At 32.5% G+C, this 20956-nt stretch overlaps 1 protein-coding gene across 1 annotated transcript; it reads right to left on the bottom strand.

Annotated features, from left to right (window-relative positions):
• Window positions 1-6674: 6674 nt before the first annotated feature.
• LOC134715235 (hydroxylysine kinase-like) lies at window positions 6675-12824 on the bottom strand. The gene is made up of 3 exons (XM_063577282.1): window positions 12691-12824; window positions 11252-11426; window positions 6675-7742 (listed from the first exon to the last, which is right to left on the bottom strand). Exons 1-3 carry the CDS (start codon window positions 12793-12795, stop codon window positions 7261-7263), a joined length of 762 nt encoding a protein of 253 aa, XP_063433352.1. The 5' UTR covers window positions 12796-12824; the 3' UTR covers window positions 6675-7260.
• Between the last annotated feature and the right edge of the window lie 8132 nt (window positions 12825-20956).

Genomic DNA, 20956 nt, shown 5'->3' with positions numbered 1-20956 from the left:
GGTCATATCAGCAGGTGATGTTATAATTAAAGAAAGGATCAAAGGAGACACTTTCTATGGTGTCTATATGAAGGGGTCATATCAGCAGGTGATGTTATAAGTAAAGAAAGGACCAATAGGGACTCTTATTATGGTGTTTTTATGAAGGGATCATGTCAGCAGGTGATGTTATAAGTAAAGAAAGGATCAATAGAGACACCTTTCTATTATGTCTATATGAAGGGGTCATATCAGCAGGTGATGTTATAAGTAAAGAAAGGATCAATAGAGACACTTTCTATGATGTCTATATGAAGGGGTCATATCAGCAGGTGATGTTATAAGTAAAGAAAGGATCAATAGAGACACTTTCTATGATGTCTATATGAAGGGGTCATATCAGCAGGTCATATTATAAGTAAAGAAAGGATCAATAGAAACACTTTCTATGATATCTATAGGAAGGGGTCATATCAGCAGGTGATGTTATAAGTAAAGAAAGGATCAAAAGAGACACTTTCTATGATGTCTATATGAAGGAGTCATATCAGCAGGTGATGTTATAAGTAAAAAAAGGATCAAAAGAGACACTTTCTATGGTGTCTATATGAAGGGGTCATATCAGCAGGTGATGTTATAAGTAAAGAAAGGATCAATAGAATCACTTTCTATGGTGTCTATATGAAGGGGTCACATCAGCAGGTGGTGTTATACGTAAAGAAAGGATAAAAAGAGACACTTTCTATGATGTCTATATGAAGGGGTCATATCAGCAGGTGATGTTTTAAGTAAAAAAGGATCAAAAGAGACACTTTCTATGGTGTCTTTAGGAAGGGATCATGTCAGCAGGTGATGTTTTAAGTAAATAAAGGATCAAAAGAGACACTTTCTTTGATGTCTTCACGAAGGGATCATATGAAAATATGATGTTATAAGTAAAGGAAGGGTCCACAGGGACACTTTCTATGGTGTCTATATGAAGGGGTCATATCACAGGTGATGTTATAAATAGAGAAAGGATCAATAGAGACACTTTCAGAATTGTTTATTGGAATTCATATCAGCCGATTAGGTTAGAAGTAAAGAAAGGGCCAAAAGAGACACTTTATATAATATATGGTTCATCTTTCACAAAAAAATACCGAAAGAATTTAGTATAATTTTACAAAATATTCATCATAGTGTCATCTTTTATCCCAATTTGATATTGTTACTTGGGAATAATGTTAAAGTGTAATGGCAACTTAAATTTAGCGGTATCCTAACTAATGGAAAAAGAGAATGCTAATGCCGCTACAAGGCAGCACTCGCACCTGCAAAGTGGAAAGGGATTAATATAAGTTGCAAAACTTGTTTCCCAATCCACTATAAATAAATATGTTTAAAATAATGGAAAAAGCTAGTAAAGCATGTTTTAAGATTAAGAAAACAATTTGATTGGGTAATCCTTGTAAACTTTAAGAAAAATTATTTGATTCATTAGTAAGTCCGATATTGCTGTATTGTAGTGAGATTTGTGGTGTATTTGATAATTGGGGAGACAATTCGATTTTGGAAAAATCCATATGAAATCATAAAAGAAATTCTAGATGTTCATTGCAAAGCAATTAATGCTGCTTTATTGTAGAGCCGAACTTTGCACGCCACCGTTGTGGTAAAAAAATCTCATTTTATTTATTGAGTGTGTTATGCCCCACCTACGATAGTAGAGGGGCATTATGTTTTCTGGTCTGTGCCTCCGTTCGTCCGTTCGTGTCGTTCGTTCGTCCGTTCGTTCGTTCGTTCGTCCGTTCGTTCGTTCCTCCGTTCGTTCGTCCCGCTTCAGGTTAAAGTTTTTGGTCGAGGTAGTTTTTGATGAAGTTGAAGTCCAATCAATTTGAAACCGTCTTAGTACACATGTTTCCTATGATATGATCTTTCTAATTTTAATGTCAAATTAAAGTATTGACCCCAATTTCATGGTCCACTGAACAAAGAAAAAGAAGTTCAGGTTAAAGTTTTTGGTCAAGGTAGTTTTTGATGAAGTTGAAGTCCAATCAACTTGAAACTAAGTAAACATGTTAACTATGGTATGATCTTTCTAATTTTAATGCCAAATTAAAGTATTGACCCCAATTACAGTGTCCAGTGAACATGTAAAATGAAAGGTCTGAAAACACACTTGTATCCAATTTTTTCTGGCAACTGAAAAAAAAGAACCCGTGCACAAATAATTGTATTCTATTTTAAACAATCTAGGATTTTCAAACCTACCTGGGGAGAAGTTGTCTATATTAAAAAATGTTTAACAAGTATTAAACAACGATTAATTGATCAGTGCACACAGGATCAATCATCAAAAATGCACCAACAATTTCATAATTCAAGTCAGCGTAGTTCTTATGTTGATGTTCTACGTAATAAATTAGAAAGGTCATCTCTGTGTAAAATAAGATTAAGTGCACACAATCTTGCTATTGAAAAGGGCGACATTTAGGTTTACCCACCGATGAACGAGTTTGTGATGTATGTAAATCGGGTAAGGTAGAAGATGAAAATCACTTTTTACTGAAATGTGAAAAAAAAATAATTTAACTATAGAATGAACTTTAAAACTATTATATTAAATATACTTCCCACATGTTGTTGTGAAAATCAGCTTAATATTAAAAGCTGCATTAATAGTAATTCTTTAAAAGTCCTGAAAGTGACAAGTTCTTATCTACATACATACCTATTATATAGAAATGTGAATTTGGCTTCTTTTAAAACTATAACATATTTAATTATGTTGTTTAATGTACTGAAATATGGGCCTTTGCCAATTATTGTAATTGTCTTTGTGCCAATAAAGTATTTGTATTTGTATTTGAATTTATTCTGAAATAAGAGCAAAGTCCCGTAAGACCCCTTTTAATATTTTAAAGAATGATTATATTTGTGTTAAACCCCAGAGGTGACTCAGGAACTGCAGAAATATGATCACTTTTGTCTTTGAACCGACAGTAAAGTCACTGAGAATGTTGGGCGTTCTTTGGATGAATAAATACGCAGCCACGTCTAGTCAGAAAGGAGATTTTGCATCCTTTGTCTCATGATGAGATAAAGTGTCAGGCTCTCTGTACGTTAATAGCCCTTGGAAGAACTTCTCCTTGCAGGGTCTGGAGGTGGGCTGTTGCAAGGCTAAATTTCAATGTCTCTATCCAATATACCGTCATTTTCCAGTGTAATTTTAAATTTGTCGACATTGATTTCGATTAAAGACCTTCCGGTTGTATTAATGATTATTGATTTGATATCATCATTAGCATGCATGAAATATTTGATGCTGAACGTAAAACAAACCACAATCAATTAATTTAATATTACTGTATCAGTGTAAATTAAATATACTTCTTCTGCTAGTGTTGTGGGTTTTTACAATACAATAATACAGTAATAATTTAATTTAACGTCTCACCATCAATAATATAGTATACACAATTCGCATTATAAAAGGAAACCTTAAAATTATTACTGCCATTCTAAAAAGAATTATGAAAGACGGATTAAAAAGGAACTATAGTGTTTACAAATTTCCAAAAAGCTATTATAAAATAAAAGTTAAATATTAAAACATATTTACATCATTTATAGGTATAAAAACTCGTCTTCTACGATCTAAAATAAGTTTGCAGGTTTTGACACATTTTTGTATCACATTTTTATTTTCACTCGCTAAAATAAATGAAAGTTTCAAGGAATTCGGCAATAGACTAAAATTCTCGTTTTCAAAGATTAAAATCTTATATATATATAGTTCGTCTCTAAGATCGTCGTACAACGGACATACAGTCAATACATGCTCCTCCGTTTCATAATGACATTTATATCGTCACAAACAAAACAAGTTCTTTTATCTATTGGAAGACTCTCGTAGCGTCCTGTCTCCTCCCGTATTGGGACAACACCACAGCGAAACTGAGAGTCAGTTTATGTTGAATAATTGCAAAAATGAGTATTAAATTACTAATTAAAAAAGCAAATCTTGGAACACAAGAAAAAAAAGATAAAGCAAATTAACACTAGTGATATCAAGGTTCTTCCACCAAAAATATATGGGAACAAAATGCATAATGGTTGTATGTATTGATACAAATTATAAAATACTTTAACACCATGATTACATTGAAAGTGTAAGGATACCCTACATTTATCATGATAATCATGTTCACTGTGAACGAAGTCAAATTTTAGAATGACTATCCTCCCCCTTTTTACATCTTGTAAATTACTCAAATCATCGTTTTGCATTCGTTATAAAATCATAGATAACATTATATTAAGAGTGTGGCAAACTGCTTTTAGTGGTGTCCAAGCAATACAATTTTAAGAAAAACATAACCCATTTCCTCCTTTTAGTTTAAATACTTTCATTTCACTTAGGTTTTTTTTTTATCGTTGCAAGATTAATACAATTTATTGTTTCCCAAATCAATATTTTATGTACTATAAAAAAGACAAAACTCTTAAAAGTAAATTCAAATTTTACAAACCATTTAAATCATACTTTCCTACAATCTTACATAACTAATGCTAGCTGTTATTAAACTTAATTAATAAAGTAACATGGCATTAATTTTTAATTTACAACCCGTTAGTGTACAAAGGGAAGCAACTTTAGTTGTTCTACATAGGGGTAAAATTGGAAGGTTAATGGTGCAAAATCAGCAGGTGCCATATCAGCAGATGAGTGATCTAGACCCGTCTCGTTTCAACAGCATCTTGCAGATTGCGTATCGTGTTTTTATTAGGAAAACAAATTAGATAAAAGGAATCGTAATGATTTGTTTGTCAGATAACCTAGATGATAGATATTTGAACGATGCGTGAGTATACTAATTTTATTCATATCGAAACAAAAATATATAGCTTTATTTTCCTTGACATAATTTATACACCGACAAACATTATTATATCTTATTACAAACTTGATATGCGTATAAGGAGGCATGTTTTGTACTGTGCTAAGAAACTGTTTGAGTAATAACGAATTTCACAACTTGTTTGGACAGACTCACGATAGTCATAGCGTCCGGCGGAGAGTTGTGGTTTTTTTTCGAATGAATTGGTCCCCTTTTTTCGAACGGAGATAAGATGACATAAAAATTTTCCTGTGACGTCACATTGTCGTGTGATTGACATTTTGTAGTTCTTTTGTGCTGTTTAATTAGCAGTCCTATGTTTTTTTTCGTGTTCGTTCTTATTCTGTGATTAGCATGTCGAAATAGACTATTGTATTGTTTGTTTGTGTATTTCTCTGACCTGAATGTTCTTGAATTTGTCCTGTATTTCTGTCATGTCCTGTTCACTGGTGGAAACTGGTTTTATGGCATGCCAAACTTCACGCTTTAATGACAATGTTTATTATAATATTAAAATGACAATATTTCATGACAGGACTACAAAACAAATAAATGGAAGAAAATATAGGACAGGGAAACAAACTAATAATAGCCAACGAAAGGTATGAATGAAAAAGTTTGAAAGTCAAAACAAGAACACAGTTGAAGATTACGAGGACCAAAAGTTCCAAAAAGTTGTGACCAACACCGCCAGGATAATCCGCCTGGGACAAAAACATCCTTATTTCTTAGAATAATTCATACTTTTTGTGAATTTTATAAAATGACTATATAATAGATATATATGATAAAAATGAAGTGATGAATTCAAGATTTACGAATGGGCATATCACAAACTTTTATCTTGTAATGGTTATACAAACCCAGTTTATGTTGATGGTTGTTTGAACATTGTAATTGCCAGACGATAAACGCTAACAGTTTTGATGCACTATATTCTCAATATGACAAACTGTATTGATGCTTAAGATATTTGTATGGACTTTCTTAACAACAACAAAGGAAGCTTGGAAAGATAAAAACATCTGAACAGAAATGCCGATTCGATCCTTGTGAATTGTGGAGAAAATGGCAAGGGTAACGGCAAACGCGAATTTAAAATCCTAAAAATGGTTTAAGAATAACTAAAATAGCAGAGACGATAAGAGCTTTATATATGGATTGAAGGAATCTCAAAATTATAGCCAAATTTTGAAAAGGACAACTTTGCCTGAGGGAGAAGAATATTTTTTGATCAACTGAAATGTGAATATGTATGTTTTAAATCATGGCATTGTCGAATCTTAACTGACTGTCTTGATGATATTCTCGGGACGACTTTTAATCAAATATAAGAGTTATCGATACAGTGCTAATGAACGAAAATGTAAAGGTATCGATACATTGCTAGTGAACGAAGGTAGTTGACACAAACAAAAAGGTATCGATACAGTGCTAGTGAACGAAGGTAGTTGACACAAACAAAAATGTATCGGTACAGTGCTAGTGAACTAAGCTAGTTGACACAAACAAAAAGATATCGACACAGTGCTAGTGAACTACGCTAGTTGACACAAACAAAAGGTATCGATACAGTGCTTGAGAATAGAAAAAAAAACAAAAAAAACAATGCTACTGAATAGAATTGAAACATAATAATTTGGTGAGTCTTAAGCGATTTTCTTTATTCATCTGAACATGTACATGTAAATGATGAAGACTAATAAGATATTTTATTCTGTTGTGTGATCTCATGATCATTCTGTATTGAAACCTGTCATTTTTAATCAGCGTGGCAATCTCAAAGGGGCATTATCCCTCCGAATTAGTTCAAACTGTTCCATTTGATTTAATAAACACTAAAATCGTAATTCAAAATTACAGAACTTTTATAGAAAAACAACACACAATGCTGTTATATAATATTAACTATTTTTTGTATATTTGACTTTCAACCATCTATATAACTATCGGTTATGCCATTTGAATAAGAACTTTCCGTTTTGAATTGTCATTGGAGTCTGGTAGTTTTGCCATTTAACTTTGTGTTAAAATATTAACTGTAATGACTCTGCTGGTGGACATTTCTTGCTTATGTTTACTTTAAGTACTCGTATCACTTTTTAATCATAACGTGTATCAGAACTTTTTTTTCGGGTCGAATCACTCAACGAAATTAGACGTCCTGTTGTTGTGTTTTTGAGTTTCACCTTTTAGCTGACATTCGTTTTAATCTCTGAACATCTTGAGCGCATTATCAATCCATTTACAACAAGTTGAAGTAAGTGGTAAAAGTCTAAGAATAGTATCCTTTCATTTTTATGAATGTTGGAAATACACAAATAACAAAAAACGCATGTTCATGCTTGTCTGAATCGCAGCTATACCCCATTCCAGTCGAATGCTTTAATTTCAGTTTTTAAACATTGTATAAATGATCCATGCCGTATTCTTTAAGAATTGTCTGCCATCTTTCATGCAGTTCAGCTTTAGATGTGTTCCAGTATTTCCAAAGAAGAGGTTGATACCTGTCGACGTACGATAATATATATTTGTTACCAGGGTCCTTTGTCAGAGTATATCCTGACATAACTACAACATGTGCTATTCTGCAACAGATTAATGTCCTCAGAATATCTATTTCTGAAACTGTAAGTTTTCTCTCTGTTAGATAACCTGCTATGATGTGCCCGCCTGCATCTAGTGGGTCCATGTATTTACATTCCGTAGACATGTGTGCTATCAAAATTGCTAAGTCAGTTATCGGGTTACTTTTATGCATGGCAAAGAAGTCAATTATACCAATAACATCGCAAGCTCGTTTTTCCTGTGGAACACTGGATTGATCACAACCCTCTTTGAGAAGAATGTTACTTTCATTAAGGTCACCGTGAATAAGTACTGAAAAAACGTAACAATATGTATCAATTCATTGCAAACAATCAGTCATTTACGTTTTATTTAATCGGTTTTCATTAATGTAACCTATAATGTCTGTTTGATTGCGCACACATTGTCATCAGTATAATGGACTTTTATGATATTGGAGTTAAGCTAGCTTTAAAACCAAGGTTTAATCCACAATTGTTTACACATAGAAATGTCTGTGCCATATGTCAAGATCATAACAGTTGTTCTCCATTCTTTAAATGTGTTTGAGCTTTTGATTTTATCACTTGTTACGATAACTTCCGTTTCGAATTTTCCTTGGTGTATTTTTGTATTTTTTTTTCTAAATTTATCGACTTTTGCATGATCATACAATTTCGACGTCTAGTGACTTAGATGGTTAACTGACACATTTGAAAAGTTATATAAACTAGAGGCTCTAAAGAGCCTGTGTCGCTCACCTTGGTCTATGTGCATATTAAACAAAGGACACAAATGGATTCATGACAAAATTGTATTTTGGTGATGGTGATGTGTTTGAAGTTCTTACTTTACTGAACGATTTTGCTTCTTACAATTATATCTATCATGAACTTTGCCCATTAGTAACAGAGAACTATATTTGGTAAAAATTTACATAAATTTACCAAATTAATGAAAATTGTTAAAAATTGACTATAAAGGGCAATAACTCCTTAAGAGGTCAATTGACCATTTAGGTCATGTTGACTTATTTGTAGATCTTACTTTGCGGAACATTATTGCTGTTTACAGTTTATCGCTATCTATAATAGTATTCAAGATAACCAAAAACGGCAAAATTTCTTTAAAAATTACCAATTGGAGGGCAGCAACCCAACAACCAGTTGTCCAATTCATCTGAAAAATTCAGGGCAGATAGATATTGACTTGATTAACAATTGAACTTCTTGTCAGATTTGCTCTAGATGCTTTCATAGTTATAAGCAAAAAACTGCATTTTACCCCTATGTTCTATTTTTAGCCGTGGCGGCCAACTTGGATGAATGGCCAGGTCATCGGACACATTTTTCAAACTAATTACCCCAAAGATGATTGTGGCCTAGTAGTTTCAGTGGAGATCTTGTAAAAGATTACTTAGATTTATGAAAAATGGTTAAAGATTGACTATAAAGGGCAATAACTCCTAAACGGGTCAACTGACCATTTTGGTCATGTTGACTTATTTGTAGATCTTACTTTGCTGAACATTATTGCTGTTTACAATTTATCTCTATCTATAATAATATTCAAGATAATAACCAAAAACAGCAAAATTTCCTCAAAATTACCAATTCAGGGGCAGCAACCCAACAACCGATTGACCGATTCATCTGAAAATTTCAGGGCAGATAGTTCTTGACCTGATAAACATTTTTATACCATGTCAGATTTCCTCAAAATGCTTTGGTTTTTGAGTTATAAGCCAAAAACTGCATTTTACCCTTATGTTCTATTTTTAGTGGTGGCGGCCATCTTGGTTGGTTGAACAGGTCACACCACACATTTTTTAAACTAGATACCCCAAAGATGATTGTGGCCAAGTTTGGATTAATTTGGCCAAGTAGTTTCAGAGGAGAAGATTTTTGTAAAAGATTACTTTAATTTACGAAAAATGGTTAAAAATTGACTATAAAGGGCAATAACTCCTAAACGGGTCAACTGACCATTTTTGTCATGTTGACTTATTTGTAGATCTTACTTTGCTGAACATTATTGCTGTTTACAGTTTATCTCTATCTATAATAATATTCAAGATAATAACCAAAAACAGCAAAATTTCCTCAAAATTACCAATTCAGGGGCAGCAACCCAACAACCGATTGACCGATTCATCTGAAATTTTAGAGCAGATAGATCTTGACCTGAGAAACATATTTATACCATGTCAGATTTCCTCAAAATGCTTTGGTTTTTGAGTTATAAGCCAAAAACTGCATTTTACCCCTTTGTTCTATTTTTAGCCGTGGCGGCCATCTTTGTTGGTTGACCAGGTCACGCCACACATTTTTTAAACTAGATACCCCAAAGATGATTGTGGCCAAGTTTGGATTAATTTGGCCAAGTAGTTTCAGAGGAGAAGATTTTTGTAAAAGATTACTTTAACGAAAAATGGTTAAAAATTGACTATAAAGGGCAATAACTCCTAAACGGGTCAACTGATCATTTTGGTCATGTTGATTTATTTGTAGATCTTACTTTGCTGAACATTATTGCTGTTTACAGTTTATCTCTAACTATTATAATATTCAAGATAATAACCAAAAACAGCAAAATTTCTTCAAAATTACCAATTCAGGGGCAGCAACCCAACAACCGATTGACCGATTCATCTGAAAATTTCAGGGCAGATAGATCTTGACCTGATTAACATTTTTACCCCATGTCAGATTTGCTCTAAATGCTTTGGTTTTTGAGTTATAAGCCAAAAACTGCATTTTACCCCTATGTTCTATTTTTAGCCGTGGTGGCCATCTTGGTTGGTTGACCGGGTCACGCCACACATTTTTGAAACTAGATACCCCAATGATGATTGTGGCCAAGTTTGGTTTGATTTGGCCCAGTAGTTTCAGAGGAGAAGATTTTTGTAAAAGTTAACGACGACGGACGACGACGACGACGGACGACGACGGACGCCAAGTGATGAGAAAAGCTCACATGGCCCTTCGGGCCAGGTGAGCTAAAAAGGGCATCACTGTTCATTGTTGGCATCTACATAACATTGTAAGCACGTCTTTATAGTAAGTATACGCGATTATTTCGTGCTGGTACACGTACTTGTTTTTATAAATTTATAAATGTAAGATAAAACCCCATTTCATTGTATTCTTTCTACAAGTATTCTATAATGGTCATAAATGAACTGTTCACAAAACTTGAATATAGAAAATGCTTTTTTCTGCCTCTGATATAGATAATTATAGATGCTATTTTCAAAACCTTTCAAAATGTTGAATTATCAATGTTGTTCAACTTCAAATTTTATTAAGCTTTTTACCGGCACTGTGTTTGATTTAACTGCATTTTTTGTAGACGAAATGCGAGTCAAAATGTTCAGCCTGGTATCTAGAAATGATGAGTTTATCTAAAAATCAGAGCTTTTTATAGAAAAAATTTCATTTTACTTTAGTATATATGATATACGCCAAATAATTAGAAATAAAACAGTTGTTCAAGTATATTGTATCGTTAAGAGATTACCATGAAAACATAGAAATGGTATGAAGTGGGCGTTAAGAAGATAAATTCATTGATTTAAATGTGGGTTTTTTTTTTAGTTAACTGATCTGGTCTAAATTATTTGAATAAAGTTTTGTTTATCCTTCATTGATTTTTTTTGTCGTCCCTTATTTATTGATGTTTTTGAATTATTGACAGATATTCGGAATCCTCGGTTTTTATCTATGTAGTCCCTTTGAAGAAATCCCCGGTAACTTCATCTATCTTTCCATAATTTAACATATTTTGAAATAGAGTAGTAAAAAATCCTTAAATGATTCTACCTTTCCTTAATTGACCTAACACTGGTTTCACTTCTTCGATAAATTCTTTTATTATAACATTCACAAGTTGTTCATCTTCCTTGCTTTTCATAGCAAACACGTAATCTAAAAGTCGAGGACATTCTGCTAAATTCCATTGGAAATCCCTTTCTGTTAGAAAGGCATTATTGAAATCCTGAAAAGAAATAAATTTACTTAAATAGCTTTAAAAATTGTCATACATTATTTTCCTGTGATATATCCATCCATTTGCCATTCTTTACAGAAGTACAGTTTTCAGTTCAATGAAGCATTATAATAATTATTCCCGATTTAGTGTATTTCTAGGATTTTGGTTGGTGAACGCATGTCGTTTCGAAACCCATAGACCCTAAGTGTTGCTACACCATATCCCTGGACTTTGCTTTGCATTACATCGGAAAAATTCTCGCGCGTTTTCCTTAGTTTCATGGTTGTTCCTTATGAAATATCGAAATCTGTAGATTATCCATGATGTCTATATAATTAAATACTTAATCCACGAACGATTTTATCTTATAATGTCGATTATTTGCACTCATTTTAGTATTAATGCATCACTTTTCTGCCAAATTGTCGATGAATGGGTTACTGACCTAGCTATGCAAATGACTAACGTTGACGTCAAACGGTCTATAATGAAAAGCTGCTAATGAAAATCTCACAACTTTGAGCGCCAAATTCGACCCAATTTCACTTTCTCTATCTTATGTTTAGAAACGTCTTATATTTGTCTACCTGTAGGGTTCTACCAACGGTAGTACCCTACAGCCCGTTAAAAATATGTCAAAATCCAAAATTTTAATAAAAGATATTTAAAAAATGGGAAAAAAACGTTACTTTCACGCTAACTTTTTGTGGTCGAATTTCTCTAAACATTGCAAGATTTAAACTAAGACCGGTGATAAATTCGTTATCTACGTACAAATCCGCGCCGCAGGTTGTACTTGGATACTTCAGTGTGTTAAAATATCAATAATAATGAAGATCTACAAATAAACCAACATAGTTAATCATCAGTTTCACCCGTAAAATAGTTATTACCCTAGGCAATAGTTTACCATTTTTACAAAACACGTTATAGACAGAAACAGATATTAAAAAAAATGTTCAGCAAAGAAGATTTACCAGTAAACACCCTGACATTAATTGTAAATTAACATCATAATTATAGAAGTTATTGCCTTTGAATGATGTTTTTACCCATTTCATTTTGCAGAAGCCATAAACGATAATGAAATTGTATGTATGGATGATGTCCATAAATAAGAATTACAAACAAGTCAGCATACCCCAAATTGTCAGCCGACTCATGCATTAAGTTTATGCTCCAAGCTGTGTTTTACTTTGATATATTTCTCCTCTCTTTCTGGTAACACATTGTACATTTAGAAATATTTAGTATCGTTCGTGCTATATACCTCTAGAGCAACTTGTAATCTACCAACAAACTTCCCTATGTTGAATAATGTTGTTGGAACATAGGGCTTAGAAATAGCTATATCTCCTTCCATGTACTTCATCATATAGAAAATGTATGGGCCGTCAACTTCTATAAAATAATGTGGTTATTATAAATAAAAATATTTGTTGATCCTTTTTGTAACATAATTTATAATGCTTTTCGGATGAAGGTAGACCCGAAAATCGCATCGGATGCACCAACATTATTGAGCGTTCTGTACGTTTTAAAACGATACTTATATAAGAAAATGGATGTTTGATAAAAAATAAAATAAACGTGTCTTGTAGCACTGCTTTGTTCTTATGTTGTGCTGTATCATCACTATCCTAGATTATGGGACGTTTGAGCGCCCACAAACATGTTAAACATTGCAAAAAAGGGTTTGTAGCTATCACATATTCCCCCTAATTTTTTATAAAAGGGACATTAGCTACTAGATCAAAAATACCATTTTTTTCAATCAGTAATGAAAAGAAAGTAGTGATTTAATAATTCGCTATTAGCAGTCAATTTGGATCCGTTTTATTAGAATAAAAAGACACATCGTTGATAAATTACTCACTTAAATCTGTGTTTATGTGAACTTCAATTAAATCCCTGAGCAGATGGGTAACGTATGCAATAAACGTATTCATCTATTAGTGGAAAAAGAAGATGAAAAAAGAAGATGTGGTTTGATTGCGAATGATACAACTCTCCACAAGAGACCAAATGACACAGAAATTGACAACTATAGGTCACTGTACGGTCTTCAACAATTAACAAAGCCCATACCACATAGTGCGCTGTAAAAAGCATCGAAAAGACAATGTAAAACAATTCAATGAGAAAAAGTAACGGCCTAATTTATGTACAAAAAATATGAAGAAAAAAATATATAACACATAAACAAACGACAACCACTGAACTACAATCACCTGACTTGGAACAGAATGTGTTAGCGGGATCCCAACCCTCTCCTAACCTGGAACAGTGGTATAACAGTAAAAAATTTGAACGAACATTACAAATCAGTTGAAAAAGGCTTAACTCATCAGATGGATAAAAGTATAAATACTGTCGACTTTTGAAATAACACAAGAATAAACCATTTGATTGACTGGTTCGATTTACACAAATTCATTCTTATACAATTAATAACGATTATACACATGTTTTGGAATATTTTTATTAAAACATACATCAAACAGACCTAGAAAAACTAAATTGCACGAGTTCGCTATTTATTTACATTTTTATGTATGTTTATTTCGGGTTATTTGACGGTCGGTAGTCTTTGGAGGTCTCCTCGATAATAAATTAGATGGCATCTAGACGTAAGTAAATACACACGAAATGGTGATACACATTGAACTTGTGAATTGAAAATCATTTTTTTTTGTAGATAAGTCTTATGGTTTTGTATGTTGTAAATCAAATAAAAGAGTTAAAGTCATATCGCTGAACAAAACAGTCACTGCTTCTTTTAAACAAATTAAATATTCTGTTACGATTTTCCATACATTTTTGTCTTTTATAAGGTTATATCAAAGGTTACCGTTAGATTCCTCAGTTACTCCTTGGAGGGACCAAATTCTTCCCTCAACATTCAGTACAAATTCCTGCCCCGGAAGTTTCTTAATCCGCAGATGTTTTAAGATTGCATGTTGTGCTTCTGTAATAATGAGAATTATTATACATTACATTTAGTATTGTTCAACAACTTTTATTTCGTGTTTATTTGTCTCATGCAAAGAATAATGAGGGGGTGGGTTTAATGACCTTAATTTCCCCATGAAATATATAAAAGAAGATGGGGTATGATCGCCAATGAGACAACTATCCACAAAAGACCAAAATGACACAAACATTAACAACTATAGGTCACCGTACGGCCTTCAACAATGAGCAAAGCCCATACCGCATTGTCAGCTATAAAAGGCTCCGATAAATCAATGTAAAACAATTCAAACGAGAAAACAAAAGGCCTTATTTATCTAAAAAATTGAACGAAAAACAAATATGTAACACATAATCAAACGACAACCACTGAATTACAGGCTCCTGACTTGGGACAGGCACATACATAAATAATGTGGCGGGGTTAAACATGGTAACGGGATCCCAACCCTCCCCTAACCTGGGGCAGTGGTATAACAGTACAACATAAAAACGAACTATAAAAATCAGTTGAAAAAGGCTTACCTCATCAGATAGACAAAAAATAAAAGTGGACGTTGCCGGGTATTTATACATCCCGACACAAAAAGACACAATGAACAAATCTGAGAGTACTTGCAGTTATCTGACAGCCTCTAACAACTAATAAAAAAATCATGCCTCTAAGACTAAACACTCAATTCGTACACATCCAACATACAATGGATTTAGTGTAAAGACGTCATAAACAGCCAGAGAAGAACATGACATTGTGCAATGTTAAAGTCTTGCACAGTCGGTAAATAAATAAATAGTAAAATAAAAACGATTTTCTGTAATTGTCTTCTTTTGTCATTTGAATTGTGTTGTTCTATTTTCTTTGTATTTTTGTTAATGTCCTCTTGTTCATCTACTACGATCAAGGCTATTATCAACACTGAGGTTGTTGTAATAAAACAAAATATGCATGACTATAATATAATTATCATTTAGATATACGGGAACAAGTAATTTAATAAATAAGAAAAGAGGTTACGAAATCAATATGAAACCAAAAAGATACATTAACAAGTGTACAAAACGCTCATATTTATTGAACTATACAGACATGAATTGTTTTATATTCGTCATTTCGGAGTCATTATAACTGACTATGCGGTATGGGTTTGCTCATCGTTAAAATCATTACGATAACCTATTAGTAGTTAATGATTGTGTCGTTTAAGTCTCTGGTGAAGAGTTGTTTCATCGGCATTCGTACCACATCTTTTATTTTATATGTGTATTGAAAAGTAAAAGATTTATCAATTATCATTGCAGTTCAATAAAAATTATTCACTTGCATCATATCTTGACTTACATCCAGGCACTGATGTTTGAGGGCAATCGAGAAAAAAATCAGAAGAAAAAAATACCTATTTCAGCTTCCAATTTGTGAGCTTTCACTTTTTCTGTAACAATATTCAAGCATCATCTCGTATGGAATATTTGGCTCACATATGAAACTTTATGTCAGAGCTTACATTTCCTTTTATGATTCCTTGGCAGATGATTGTTTCTTTAAAAGGGGAGCTATTCAAACAATGGTTTCAATGCAAGTGGTGAAGGAAATTTAAGTTATCCATTCTCACGAGATGGCATACCGTTGTGGAAAATTTATTTCAATTAAGACGACGGGTAAGTCACAATTATCGTAACCATAATATCCCTCTTCTTATCCTCACTTGATAAAACTTTAGCGATTGTTTACTTAATACTAGCAACATGACAAGTGCTGCACGTGGAACAGGATCTGCATACACTTCAGGAACACCTGTGATCATCCCCGATTTTGGTCATGTTCGTTTTGCATCGTTTCCAGTTTGCTATGTGGTGTAAACTGTTTGTTTGTTGTTTTCTTTTTTCATCATGGCATTGCCAGTTGTTCTTCTACTTGGTAGCTCGAATATCTTGGTGGTACCTTCTGTCTCGTTTGGCAAAAACTATACTGAATAACTACAAGTCACAAATTATATATTTTAGGTATTAATGTATACACCTTAAATCTAAATGTTATTTTTTTTTACTACCTATCAAACCTGGTGTCTTGGAATCTTTCAAGTTGAGAACCTTCAGAACATAGCCGGTTTTGCTGAAATCTTTAATATAGGCATTGTTTATAACAGGGTGTACGATGATGTGATAGTTCCTGTCCTCGAAACTATTTAATTCCTCAAATTTCAAAACATTTATACCATACAACTTCAACGCAATATCCCTGATGAAATTGTTTGGAATTAATGGTCTAGTTTGTTGGTTTGGTGTGAACAGTGGTTTGGATTCATCAGCGTCTAATTCATTTACTTGGTTTTCAATGCGACTTATATTTTCGCTTTGGCTTGGTGCTCCGTCCAACATTTTTGACCGAGAGTCTGAAATCAGTAAAAGGCAATGAATTCTTAATTAATTCAGAAGACAAAAGGGAAAAGAGATGTGGAATATTTCTGTGTATGTAAAAACGAATCATATTTAAAAAAAAATAGAACTGTGAGATTTTGCTAACTGTTGATACACCCACTTTAAGTTTTAGTTATCAGAATATTGAAGAGATATAAATCTACACGCCCATTATATGGACAAGGATGTTCATGTAGAGCTAGATAAAAAAAAATCAGAAAGCTAATATTTGTAGTTTTTTATGAAAAAATGGTAGAAAATTTCATAAATAATATTTGAGAATTCGATTAACGGAAAGTAAATGAGTTATAAATATGAAACCACATCACACGGTATTGCATAATGCTATGAAGCCCGATGACAACTTTCAGAACTGTTCTATTTGTATTTCCTTGGAAAAATAGGATGGAAAAAAAGTCATATGAGGCCATAACATTTAAAAAAAAAAAGTATCCGGTAAACATGGGATTCACTAATTTAAAAAAAAAACATTTTGAAAAAGAACTGTATAATTTAGAGCTTTCAAACTTGGTAATAGGAAAATAAAAGTGATCAGTGTTCGCCAATGTTTCTAGATTGTGCTCGTGACATATGAACAACCAAATTAAAATTAGGTGCAAGTGCAGATAACTTATTAAGCAACACAACAGGTGCCAGATGTGGAGCAGGATCTGCTTACCCTTCCGGAGCACCTGAGATCACCCCTAGTGTTTGGTTAGGGTTCGTGTTGTTTATTCTTTAATTTTCTATGTTGTGTCATGTGTACTATTGTTTGTCTGTTTGTCTTTTTCAATTTTAGCCATGGCGTTGTCAGTTTGTTTTAGATTTATTAGTTTGACTGTCCCTTTGGTATATTTCGTCCCTCTTTTATTTATTCTAACCGCATCTCTTTATCTTCGTACATTATAAGGCGATTTAACATTGTTATTCGAGCGTCATTGATCATAAATGATGAGTCTGTAGTAGACGAAACACGGGACTGACGTGTAAAATTCCAAGCTGGGTTTCTATTATGAATTTATATTTTCTCTAATTAGAATGACAATATTTGCTAATATGTTTTTGTTGTTTTGTTTTTATTATCTCTTCGATATTCATATTAAAGAAGGCTTTACCTTTTTTACCTTTTTTTACAAATTTCTTTTTATTGTGATCTTCCTTTTATGACACACACATAAACTTTCTTGTTTCACAAAAGAATTGCAAAAATAAGTTTTTATTCATTCATTTCATCAAAACAAATGATTGTCCCGATGATAATAGTAAAAACAAAAACAAACGAAAACTCCCTTTAAAGTATGTTTACTTTTCTCAATACACATTATCGAGTGTGAACAGGTGAATTCAGCCAGTATATCACCTTTGCAAGACGCTTACATGCAATCATACATTTTTTTTAAATAAAAGTAACGTTTTTCTTCTCAATGCTGAAAGTTCACATTAAAATCATGTGGGTAAATCAATACGAAATGTTTAGAAATATATAATGTGTATTCTAATATTAAATTTACCTGAGAAAATAATCTACAAAATACATATTCTTACCTGTACTTTTTAAAATTCTTTCAACTGACCGAACTATTCTCTTTTATTTTTTTTAGTGGTCGAAACCGTTTTCTGGCATTTAAATCATAGTAGTTGACTATGGTAGCAATTTTAAATCAAATGAACTAACGACCACCGTGCATATACATATTGAATAACAAAGAAAAACAAAATAAAAATATAATCATAAACAAGTGTGACCTCTAGTTGTTTACTTCAACGTCATTTGATCTGTGGTTTGATACTAATTTATATCATTGGCAATCTTTCACAAATCTTCTTATTTTTATATAAATGGATATAATCTAATATATTATAAAATTAAGTTACAATATAACATTTTGCATTTCCAATAAATTATGCAACCCTGAAATATTTGGATAAAATAGAAACTAGAAGTCATTTGTACTTCACTGTTACAGTACAAAGCGGTTTAGAATATCAATGTATAGTTAACGGTAAAAACAAATCATGTTTTTTTATTTTCTAAAGAATTAATGCATAGCGTGTGCAAATAAATTATCCTAAAAAGATAGATGGAAGAAAGCAAATGAATAGTCAAACTCATATGTCAAATATGAACATAGATATATAAAAGAAAGTTCCAAGAAACATAGAAGACTCAACATAAAAACATAAAAAACGAGGGAGTTGTTGATCCCAAATGCTTTGGAAGGTAGGTAGATAATGTTCAACGTTTTGCACACGTCGTGTTGCTCATGTAAGTAAAGGTTCGGTGGTAAGTCTTATTTGGTATGACACATTCGAGTGGAAGACTAGATTTTATTTTCAAAGGGGTGTTTTACTTTGAGGCCGCGTGAGGTTCATAAGCAATGGTTGTTTGCTAAAAAAAAACGTCATCCAAATGTAGATGAAGTGAAATCACTCAAAACATCAAAAGTCTTTAAAACGTATTTTTTATCATTTTTTTTTATCTTTAAAATGATGTATTCCTTTATAAAACAAACAAAAATGTATCTACGTAGTCACTTCTTTTTATAAAGCATAGTAGAACAAAGTTTTTAAATTGGTTATCTTCATAATATGATGTTAATGTCTAGTACATGGCATTTGAACAACTCTTTTTCGTGATGGAATATCCTTAACCAAATCATTTATAGCTAGTATTTTGTGACAGAAAAAAATATAGGACAGAACAGATTAATGACCCGTTTTGGGAACTTGGTTTGTTTAACTTGATTGGAATCACAAGAGTAAAGTATTTCTTATGTATTTGAAATAGAAGAGGTTAGTCACAAGTTTTATGAAAAGATATAATAAAATGTAATCTTGTTATAGTTGTTACATACCCAGTTAATGTTGAAGGTTGTTTGATCATTGCAATATCAAGACAATCAAAAGCTATGAGTTTAAATGCACAATATTCTTTACTTGACAAACTGTCTCAATACAAAAAAGAAGCTTCGAGAGATGACAACATTATCAAGAACCAAAATATCGATTCGAACATGGTGAATAAGGAGAAAATGGCAAGGCTCATGGCAACCGTTCACAAATTAAAAACCTAAAACGATTTGAGAATTACTGAATTAGTAGATACAGCTTTAGATGTGTTCCAGTATTGCCAACGAAGAGTTCCATTACCATGATAATTAGCATTGTTTAAATTATCCTCCCGTATCCTTTAAGAATTATCTTCCATCTTTCATGTAGTTCAGCTTTAGATGTGTTCCAGTATTTCGAAAGAAGAGGATTATACCTGTCGACGTAAGATAATATATATTTGTTCCCCGGGTCCAATGTGAGAGTATATTCTGACATGACTACAATAAAAGGTAGGTAGATCATGTTCCACGTGTTGCACACGTCGTGTTGCTCATGTAAGTAAATGTTCGGTAAAAAGTCTTATTTGGTATGACACATTCGAGGGGAAGACGAGATTTTATTTTCAAAGGGGTGTTTTACTTTGAGGCCGCGTCAGGTTCAGAAGCAATGGCTGTTTGCTAAAAAGAAACGTCATCCAAATGTATAGATGAAATGAAATCATCAAAACATCAAAGGTCTTTAAACATGTTAAAACGTATTTCGTATCATTTTTTTTATCTTTAAAATGATGTATTCCTTTATAAAACAAAAAAAATGTATCTACGTGGTCACTTTTTTTTATAAAGCATAGTAGAACAAAGTTTTTAAATTGGTTATCTTCAGAATATGATGTTAATGTTTACTACATGGCATTTGAACAACTCTTTTTCGTGATGGAATATCCTTAAACAAATCATTTATAGCTAGTATTTTGTGACAGAAAAAAAATAGGACAGCTAGAACAGATTAATGACCCATTTTGGGAACTTGGTTTGTTTTACTTGATTGGAATCACAAGAGTAAAGTATTTTTTATGTATTTGAAATAGAAGAGGTTAGTCACAAGTTTAATGAAAAGATATTTCAAACTGTAATCGTGTTATAGTTGTTACAAACCCAGTTAATGTTGAAGGTTGTTTGATCATTGCAATATCAAGACAATCAAAAGCTATGAGTTTAAATGCACAATATTCTTTACTTGACAAACTGTCTCAATACAAAAAAGAAGCTTCGAGAGATGAAAACATTATTAAGAACCAAAATAACGATTCGAACATG

This window comes from Mytilus trossulus, chromosome 4 (assembly GCF_036588685.1).
Source record: "Mytilus trossulus isolate FHL-02 chromosome 4, PNRI_Mtr1.1.1.hap1, whole genome shotgun sequence".
Lineage (NCBI taxonomy): Eukaryota > Metazoa > Mollusca > Bivalvia > Mytilida > Mytilidae > Mytilus > Mytilus trossulus.
This window is presented reverse-complemented; position numbering and strand designations above follow the sequence as displayed.

What these genes read in the sequence shown, in the direction of transcription:
- LOC134715235 (XM_063577282.1), bottom strand. Translation starts at nt 12,795, where the DNA reads ATGATGAAGTACATGGAAGGAGATATAGCTATTTCTAAGCCCTATGTT. An exon ending in GATTACAAGTTGCTCTAGAG is followed by an intron (nt 11,427 to 12,690) that starts GTATATAGCACG and finishes ATTTCTTTTCAG; the next exon opens with GATTTCAATAATGCCTTTCT. An exon ending in GTTAGGTCAATTAAGGAAAG is followed by an intron (nt 7,743 to 11,251) that starts GTAGAATCATTT and finishes ACGTTTTTTCAG; the next exon opens with TACTTATTCACGGTGACCTT.